Source organism: Anabrus simplex, chromosome 1, assembly GCF_040414725.1.
Source record: "Anabrus simplex isolate iqAnaSimp1 chromosome 1, ASM4041472v1, whole genome shotgun sequence".
NCBI classification, from domain to species: domain Eukaryota; kingdom Metazoa; phylum Arthropoda; class Insecta; order Orthoptera; family Tettigoniidae; genus Anabrus; species Anabrus simplex.
The window spans coordinates 581,417,109-581,427,869 of record NC_090265.1 but is presented as its reverse complement, the minus strand read 5'-3'; the positions used below and the strand labels follow the sequence as shown (position 1 = coordinate 581,427,869).

General features: G+C 40.1%; 1 protein-coding gene across 1 annotated transcript in view; it reads left to right on the top strand.

The window, feature by feature from the left end:
* Positions 1-2,458: 2,458 nt before the first annotated feature.
* LOC136870400 (locustin) overlaps positions 2,459-10,761 on the top strand; it is a 38,276-nt gene continuing 29,973 nt past the window's right edge. The window contains exon 1 of the mRNA XM_067144915.2: positions 2,459-2,552. Coding sequence (XP_067001016.1) covers positions 2,522-2,552 — 31 coding nt within the window. The 5' untranslated portion in view covers positions 2,459-2,521. The remainder of the gene's footprint in view (positions 2,553-10,761) is intronic.

The window sequence follows — 10,761 nt, the reverse complement described above, 5'->3', positions numbered from 1 at the left end:
CTTTCCCTAAAGTGTTAGTCAATAATGGCATTATGGAGTACAACGAGATAATTGCTGTATTCCCCCTTAATGTTAATCAGAACAGAAAGGGGAACGCGCTGATGACTACCGGGGGCAGGGTCGTAGGCAAGGGAGGGGGGAGTTACAGAGGGTTAGAACCTCTCCATGGAATTTTTACAAAAAGAAAATAAACACAAACTGACAATAAACTAAATAAACATTCAGAAACATAACTGTAGAACCAACAGATCTGTAATTCACTTGTATCAGAGTCTTTATAATAACAAGTCATTCATACACCTTCATTGTGTTCTACCATCATTTTGTAACTACAAACTCTCCCCATCGGACGATCCTGGCTACGATACTGACCAGGGGCGTCTCGTCCTTTTTGGTATTCAGGACTTAGCCGCGCATGAAAATGACGATTTATCTATTGTAATGCGCATTTCAAGTATTATAAAGCGGTAGTTTAAACGGAGTATCATTGTCTGTAGCTTTCACTTGCCGGATTAATATATTCCAACTACGTCACAGCTCATAGCTGCACGCCCCTAACCATACGGCCAACCAGCAGGGTCGTACCGAGTGTAACAGCCTGCCTGAATATTGGCGGGAAGTAGCTGTGGAGTTAGATAACTTTCTTCTTTAGCATGCCATTCCTCTGGTTCATAAATTTTCTGATACTACTGGTACGTAACACACTGGTTCATTATAGCATTCCAGCTATTCAATCCCTACTCTTGAGGCACTGATTGGAATGAGCAGTGTGCATATTTAACGGAATGATGGCAGAGGAGTGTTCGGTGCTGTCTGCGGCCTGGTCATTCCAGCATTGGGATTTAGAATTGTTACATCTGCACCGTAGTACTGTTCGTTAAAAGTGAGTTAGGAAAACATCAAAGACAGTCTTTTCTGGGAATCCCGTAGCGGGTACATCAGCTAGTAAATAAATAAATAAATAAATAAATAAATAAATAAATAAATAAATAAATAAATAAATAAATAAATAAATAGGTCACGAGACCCTAGTAATGGCTACGGTATTTCTCCTAAAGTAGGCCAGTGATCAACATAAATATGCATCTCACCTTTGTGTCGCATTACTGTTCTAACTACTGTACATGTTTGTGCTTCCGTGTGCCCCATTTAGCAAGTAATGTATCGAGATCCTGTATAATGCTTACAGTAATGCATGACCTACTATCCGTAGCATTCACTGAGAACAATGAATTGCAGTGTGTGGTCATAGTGCGTTCTATCAAACTGTGCACGGACCTTTTAGCACAGCATGGTAACTCACGTGTCATGATAAGAACTTAGACATATACAGGCACGGACATATTGGAGCGGGTCGATATCGGCAGTATATATTGGTACACAGTTGTAAATAAAAAGCTAAAAGAAATAGAAAATGTGAGATTTATTTTACAATCTGATTTACGTCGCACCGACGCAGATGTCTTATGGCGATGATGGGAGAGGAAACGGCTAAGAGTGGGAAGGAACCAACCGTTGCCTTTACTAAGGTACAGCCCCAACATTTGGCTAGTGTAAAATGGGAAATCACAGAAAACCATCTTCAGGACTGTCGACAGTGGGATTCGAACTCAGTATCTCCCGAATGCAAGCTGATAGCCACGTGATCCAAACCACGTGGCCACGTGCTCTGTGAGATAACTTTATTTAACAGACTGACAACCATTTTTTTTGTTATAACATAAATCTTAATCCTTATGCATGAATGTTCATGATAGTGCAAGAGTTTAAGACTGAAAGTGTTTTGGAAAAAACCTCCAGCAAACTCTGCTGGAAAGTTCTAAGACTGGGAAGGAAGCGTCCGTGGTCTTAATTAAGGTACATCCCCAGCATTTGCCTGGTGTGAAATGGGAAACCACGGAAAACCATCCTCAGGGCTACCGACAGTGGGGTTCGAACCCACTACCTCCTGAATGCAAGCTCACAGCTGCGTGCCTCAATCCGCACGGCCAACTCGCTCTGTTGTTAGAGATCCAGCCAGCCTTCTGGCTGAGGACTCAACATTAAATAACGTAACATGACCCATCCTGAACAAACTCATGGCACACCAGGTGAGTAGGTCAGCAGGTCTTGGCCTGCGAGAAGACTGCTGCCCAGCCAGATATATTTTCCGTATATTGGTCAGCCGTATTGTAAGGATTTCTTGACTGGATCTGCTGCCTCTCGCATCAGACAGCTGCTCGGTTTGTCTCACGAGGCTTAGTGGACCCCATTCCAGGGCTTCCGAGCAAAAGGCAGGCGCGCTACCCCTTCACCATAGGCCTTTTAAAACTGGAACAATTACCAAACAAAAGCTATACAAGTCTCGACAATAGTAGGAAATCCAGTGACCATCAATGTTAATGTCAGCCGGAGGAAGTGTGATATACTCAAGGTTAGTCCAAGCCACTTCCTTAACCATGTTTGGAATGATTGTGGTGAATGATACAAATAAAAACTCTCGGAATAACACCGAACTGAACAGACATCACCACCAAACATCATGAAGTCCTCCTGGCTGATCGCTCTACTCGGTAAGCAAATTCATTTCTATCCAATGCGCTTTTCACCCGGTTGGTTCGGTCCCAGTTATGGTGGGTTAGAATGGGATGCATTCAGTTTCAGGTATCACAAATGGGAAGAGATATGGGTAAAATCCCAGTCTCGGACATTGGTGTTTCTTTCTTTTTTTTTGCTAGGGGCTTTACGTCGCACCGACACAGATAGGTCTTATGGCGACGATGGGATAGGAAAGGCCTAGGAGTTGGAAGGAAGCGGCCGTGGCCTTAATTAAGGTATAGCCCCAGCATTTGCCTGGTGTGAAAATGGGAAACCACGGAAAACCATTTTCAGGGATGCCGATAGTGGGATTCGAACCCACTATCTCCCGGATGCAAGCTCACAGCCACGCGCCTCTACGCGCACGGCCAACTCGCCCGGTTTTGGTATTTCTAAGTGGTTTTCTCACATCAATTCCAGGCGAATGTCTTTAGGGTATAATCGCAGACAAGGAAACATTTAGGGACTTAACGTGAATTTTCCAAACCCCCTTTGCCTTCTTCTGTGCCTCGGTGAGCGTACGTCTGGGGCGAGATGCGCACCAGTAACTTGAAGTGAGGCCAAACTTCTTAAAAGTTAACTTATATACATAGATACTTAGTTTCTTTTTGCAAAGGAACAACTTGATCATTTGTTTCGAAAGTGATCACTGTCGTTTGCAATCAAGAGCAGAAGATTATACAGTCGAACTCAAGGTGCCTGGGGAGGCAGAAAATACATCGAATTATCGTAAATTCGAGGTACAGAAACACGTACATATTACTACGGCTGCACAAAAAATATCAGCTGTTTTCTTCTTCTTCTCCTTCAGCGCGAATGATTCACTTAGGACCACGCGGAATGAACATTTTTTGAGCTTTCCTCCTTGCCCACAAGTTCTTCATTTTTATCAATTGTTGTCATTTTTATTCCTACGACCGAATACGTCGTACTGGTTTCTTCTCGTCTTCGTCAAATCCCCTTGTGTGAACAATTTTCCTGATTACATTTTTATCCTGCAGATTTGGTGATCCTGATTCAGTGAGGTCTTTCTCAACTTGCTTATACCATACGTCTGATTTGCCAAAAATTGTGTATTCGATAAGTAAGTCTGTGGTTATTCATTCTTTCCAAATGGATTCAAAACTGAACTCGTCGCAGTCTCATTGTATCAGTAAGTTTAGATATTTTTTAAATATTTCCGTGTAAGGTTTTAGTTAATGTATTACATTTTTAATTCTTGATGCTAAGATTTTTCTGATGATTTTCATTTCTTTAATGTCTAATTATTCCTTTACATTTTTGCAATGTAAATTGAGCGTTTCTGAAGCATAAGGAGCTCAAGTTTTGATCACTGTCAAGTAATGGCGAATTTTAGTGTTCCAGGACATACTTTTGCTATACATTCTTTATGCGTTGAAAAGCAATTTCCATTTGCTGAATTCAGTTTTCATTGTCATTTTCAGTGGTCCACTCACCTATGTACTTAAAATCATTTACTCTTGCAATTTTATTCATATCAATGGTAAGTTCAGTTTTGATATTTGTCATAGATTCAGTTTTTCATGAGATTTTAAGTCCTATTTTTTTGCTCTTCCAGTATAGCAATATGTTTATGTGCATCAGAGATGTCTTTGACAAATAGTGCTATATAATCAGCAAACTTTAGACAGTCTATGTCAATACCCTTAATTTTTGGTCCTAGTCGGTGACATGGTACACCGGCTTTTCTCCACTCTCTGACAACTTTTTCAATATCACAGTTAAACAGTAAAATTGACAGCCGATCACCTTCACGTATACTTGTATTTATTTCAAACTCATCCACCCATAAACTTTACTTTAGCTTTCGTTTCAGTCAGTGTATCCTTTATAATATTTCTTGTTTTTGGTCCAGTCCAAATTCTGTTAAAACATTAAGTAGTGAGACGCGATCTATACTATCATAAACTTTTTTTGAAATAGACAAATGTGATGACATAGTTTTTGTTAAATTTGTTTCGAAAATATGCTATAATGATTTTTAGAGTCAAAATTTGCTCTGCACATGACCTCCCATTTCTGAATCCAGCTGTACTGTTATTTACTCCCTAATTTTTTATACTGTCCTTTTTCAGCATCTAACATTTTAAAATTAATCGATATTGTATTATAAGTTTTCTTTTGCCATAAGAAGCAACATTCTCATTTTAGAATACTTACAAATTCATATTTTTGAAAAGAAATCTGTTTTCCTGCATTGCTTTCTGGTAACCATATGCTCTCTACAACATGTTCTAACAGATTAACAGAACCATATGCGTCCTTGCCAACTGAGCACTGTCACCATGTACTGTAAAAGGCTTGCTGGGGGGTTACGAAGTGGCCTAAAGGAGAGTTTTAAGCTACTGTGGTATGTGGCTACTCAACGTCGCAAAGTTCATACGACTAGTCAAACAATACATTCCGACTAAAACGTAGTGTTTTTTTTAATTTGGTATGAGGAGACGCTTTAAGTTTAGGTTTCTCCTACAACTAATTTTATCTGGGGATAATCAAGTACACATAACCGTAATGTTCTGTATATACTTCGAGTTACAGAAAAAAATTCACACCTGGACTTGAAATATCCTTTGCGATATCGAAGAATTCGAGTAACAGAATTTCGAGTTACCGAAAATACCTAACACGTGAATTATATTGGCTTCCGTCGGAGAACGAAAATTCGAGTTACAGACGTTCGATTTATGGAAGTTTGACTGTATTTGTTTTCTATTTTTTTTAACGGATTTTCATATGAGCGAAACGTTTGTTTCGGCACTTGCCGCTCATTCGTCAAGCATTGAAAATAGGATTTGTACAATATATGGAGTAAATTACATGTATCAAACTGTCACCGACAGATTATAATCTGTTTTGAACAAAGATGCGTACTGAGTGACTTAAGACTAGGCGCAGGTATGTTAATGTACCTTTCATACAAAAATCTATCGGTAATTCCCTTGATTGTCCCAATTTACTTCACTTGCTTCCAATTCATGATCCTTCCCGAAACACCCGACAGGCTGTCACCTTTCACTTTACCAAGATGCTGAGCTGAATGACACGGGAACTCTTGGTTTATGCAGGCTCTGAGATCCCTGAATGAAATTAGCGGGATGGTGGATGTATTCCACTCGTCAGCTAGTGAAATTCGTAGGCATCTTATGGATGCCTCATAGACAGGTAGCTCCTTGTATCCTGTTCTGCGCATTTGGTAACTGTAAGTTATATTTCCTTATTTTATCTATCGGTCATTTCAAATGTATAGGCGCTTTTCTGTTCTTATGTTCTCTTCTTCCGTACGTGTTTTGTAAGTATGTATATATTGTATATTGCTAAATTATTATTAGTATTAGTAGTAGTAATTGGTGGTACTATTATTATACTCTTATTATTTGAATTTATTATTTCATCTGTAATTGGTGAAGTACTTACTCTGTTAGTGATAAATAAACAAATCAAACCTTAACCTTTTCCTAGAGATATGCTTTCTTTAATCTGGAAATACAATAAGAAATAAACACTCGTATTTATGTGTTTCTTGCTATTACAGAAAGTCTATACACATGGAAATTTTCAACTTTCAAAAGATGATCCCGTTGGTGTAGGTTGCATCTATCAGAGTCGCATTCAGACGATGCAGGGAAATCGAAATACCGAGCGAGTTGGCCATGTGTTAGGGTAGCGTAGCTGTGAAATTGCATTCGGGAGATGGTGGGTTCGAAGTCCACCGGCGGAGCCCTAAAGATGAGTTTCCGTGGTTTCCCCTTTTTCACGCCAGCCGAATGCTTGAACTGTACATTAATTAAGGCCGCGTTCGCTACTTTATTTATCCTAACCCTTTCCCATCCTTCCGTCGCCTCCGAGCAATTGGCCGCGCGGTTTGAGTCACGTAGCTATCTGTTTGCATTCGGGAGAGAGTGGGTTCGAATTCCACTGTCGGTAGCCCTAAAGAGTGTTTTCCGTTGTTTCCCATTTTCACACCAGGTAAATGCTGGGGCTGTACCTTAATTAAAACCACGGTCGCTTCCTTCCCACTCCTAGCCCTTTCCTATTCGATCGTGCGCACCCTAAGACCTATCTGTGCCGGTGCGACGTAAAGTAAAATTGTCCTTCCATCGCCGAAAATCTTTGATGCGTTAGTGTGTCATTAATCCACTAGCAAAATAATAATAATAATAATAATAATAATAATAATAATAATAATAATAATAATAATAATAATCGAAATATTATCTCTGTTTTCGAGGGTACTTAACTCAGAGACCATTGCCGATCCCTTTCCAATACAAGATCCAATAAATGATAAATATACACACGATGGTATAGACGCTAAAACAGCGCAGGTTATTAGGAGCACAGGGTTGCTGCCTTCGATTTTACATGTAGCAACAAATGATAACAATTAAATTTAATGCACAGTAACATTGGCTATGAATCGCTCCATACCCGTAGTGCTCTCGTAATTGATGGATTTGTTTTCGGACTTAGGGTATTTCTGGTCATGGGTAATTTCCGACTTCTTGTGTATGAAAAGTTCCTGCGTTAACACTGTGTTTTCTGAGAGATACACGGTGGTGTTTATTTGCTGTAACTTGAGTGCTGTAATTTGAGCTTGCTTGAGGCTACAAGTGGTGATATCCAGTAGTGTTGGTCTTCATGCAATACGAGTACAGATGTCATGAACAGCTGCCAGCGTTATCTCACAGATACGATGCTATTAAATTTGGAAGTACTCTTATTTATCTCTAAAAATACCTTTGATTTGCTGTGAATTACCTCATTATTGCTTGTGCTAGTACTTGGAGCTCAAGATCTTTTGAACTGAATATGAAAATGAAGATGATTTGTAAAACTCCATTGTAATTCAGTGAGTTGTTTGACTAATCAGTAACATTACGATCTCAGGATTCTGAAGACTGTAATTTTTTTCTATTTGTTTTACGTGGCACCGAAACAGAAAGGTCTTATGGCGACGAAGGGATAGGAAAGGACTAGAACTGGGAAGGAAGCGGCCAGCATTTTCCTGGTGTGAAAATGGGAAACCACGGAGAACCATCTTCAGGGCTGCCGACAGTGGGGGTTCGAGCCCACTATCTCCCGAATACTGGATACTGGCCGCACTTAAGCGACTGCAGCTATCGAGCTCGGTGAGACTATAAAAAGGACATTCAGATAATTGGTTTAATTGTTTTAAATATGCCAGTGTCCTTTCTCAGTATTTCCATGGATATGCTGAAAAAAACCTTAAAGTGCACTTTATGTTGGTTTCTATCTTCCATAAATTATATAGGGGTTGTGTAGGTGGACTGAATTTATGTATGTATCAGACACGAGGCGAGCATTGATGCTACTTCTAGGACGCACCTAATGCAGTAGAAGTCTGTGTATATATGTAATTGTACGAGCTGAAGATTAACTAAGGGAGAACTTACCGAATTGTTAATATTTGTTAATTCCAGTTTGATTTACACTAGATTTGTTGAAACGGTCTATTCGTAAAAAAAAAAAAAAAGAAAGAAAAGACTCACACAAACAGCCACAGGTGTCACTGAAGAGACGTACTAGGGAAATAAGGAATGAGTTAGATTCCCAGTTGTTAACATTGTTGGAAATCCAACCAACCTCTGGGCTAAGGAAAGAAACACTTATTTTTTTCATAAATGAGTATTTTGACCGTTTAAAGGAATCGGATCATACTCTGGCCTGCCCTGAAAGGTGGTTGTAATCTCGTTTCTAAATATTTCCACTTCCGGTGCACCGAGCATCCTTCAACGTCTTGGTAAGACAGCCCAATAAGCAAGGCTATCTCCGTACAGGTCATGGGGATCCTTGGACGAGTAGTAGGTAAAGGCTCCCACTATCCATAATCATGGTACTAACAAGTGGGATAGAGTGGTTTGCCCCGGGCATGGTAACAGGAATGTTTAATGTTGAAAATATTTACTAGCAGACAAAGTAGTGGCCCCACACTACGAAAAACTTAAAATTAAGCAATTACCTCAATCGTGCCAAAAGTTGAAGGGATAAAGGGCCCGGAAAAGTTTCAAATTGTGAGTCTTAGATAGCTCTATCAAAATTTGAAAAAAAATTCGAAAATCACTTCCGGCCAAAACGCAGTTCCGGAAAAATTTTGAATTTTGAATTTTTGAAAAATGTCCACATCGAATGTAGATATAAGGGCTTAAGTGAAACACTTCATTGGCTCACGTTAGTGCTCGTAGTGGTAGAAAAAGGCAAACTGCTAATCTAATCGACCGGTTAACGATGATTATAATATTTAGGAATAAATATATAATATATTCTCATACTGTATTATATGTTACTTACCTCAAACTCGTAGCTCATATCCCTAGGATGTTTTCAACATTGAATTGCTTGCATGAAGGGCTAGAACTGTGGATTTTTGCTAGTTGTTTAACATCACGCCAGTACAGACAGGTTTTGAGAGACGATGAGCTAGGAAAAGGTTTGAACTGTGAATAAAACGACTGTGGTATTAAGTTCAGACCCAATATTAGCCTGCTGTGCAAATGGGTAACCACGGAAAACCATCTTAAGGGCTGCCCATAGTGGGGTTCGAACCCACCATCTCCCGAAGTCAAGCTTCGTTTTGCTATTTGTTTTACGTCGCACCTACACAGATAGGTCTTATGGCGACGATGGGATAGGAAAGGCCTAGGAATGGGAAGGAAGCGGCTGTGGCCTTAATGAAGATACAGCTCCAGTATTTGCCTGGTGTGAAAATGGGAAACCACGAAAAACCATCTTCAGGGCTGCCGACAGTGGGGCTCGAACCCACTATCTCCCGGATGCAAGCGCACAGCGACGCGCCCCTAACCGCACGGCCAACTCGCCCGGTCGAAGGCAAGCTAACTGTAGCATAGCCCGACTCGCACGGACAGCTCGCTCAGTGGTAACAGGAATTTTTTGCTAGTTGTTTAACGTCACATGGTACTCATTTCTGGTGTAAGCTAACTGAACCCTCGGGCCATGTATCTCAAAAGATGTGAAAATATCGTTTCTACATTTTTATTTCCTCGCGAAGAATCGAACCCATATCCTTCCAGTAGAATAGAACACACCATAAGTCGTCTCTAATGTTTCAGAAGCAGACATAAATCAAATAACAATACTTTTTTATCTGGATTACAGCCAAAGGTTGTAATTATGCAAAAATATGCGCATTAAAATGTGTGAAAGTGGTGGTGGTGGTGGTGGTAATGATTGTTTTTTAAGAGGAAGTACAACTGGGCAAACATCCCCTCTTAACATCAATCAGAGGGAAAATATGCAAGGGATTCAACACTTCGAAAAATGAAGATGTCGGTGAATGAAAAACAAGGGCTACGAAGGGCGTGAAAATGAAATTCACCCTAGGCCTCGAATGCTCTAATACTGTCAGGATCGGAAAAAAATAAGAGTTGACCAAGGGAGGTCAAATACGATAAATGAAATTGAGGTGCCTGGCGCAAGTAAGTGGAAGCAATACGAGGATTTAGCTAAAGAACCCATGGTCGCCAACCCACTCTCTCAAGTTAAGAGCCCCTGGGACCCCTTTTAGTCGTCTCTTACGACAGGCAGGTGTTACCGTGGGTATTATTCTACCACCCTCCATCCATAGCGGGATAAAATTTATGGAAGACTTCAGCCAACTGAAACATGTGAATATTAGAATCATTATGTGTTCTATATATACAAGACCGACAGCATATGACAATAAACCTACGTTTATAAAATGCGTGTCACTATTCCGTAACAGTTGTAACAAATGAATATTTACTTGAAATAAACTGCTCAGCTTATTAGGTCGTGATGAGTGCTGGTAAATATTGCTCGGTTCCCATTGATGTTCGGTTGGTTTTCTTTTCGGCACGTACTACATGTACTCATCACAGCATAGGCCAAATTGCTTACTACATTTTCACCTAACTGAATCCCTCCCTACCTTTCAGCAGATGAAAACTATGAACAACAAAGGTGAAAGATTACAGCCTCGTCTAATCCCTGCAAGTATGTTGAACCAAGCACTCATTCTACCATCGATATTCTCATTGCAACCCAATTTTCACCATAAATGCCTTTGATTGATTTTAATAATTTACGCTCAATCCCATAGTCCCCCAGTACGACGAACATCTTATCCTTCGGTACTCTGTCATATGATTCTTCTTCTTCTTCTTC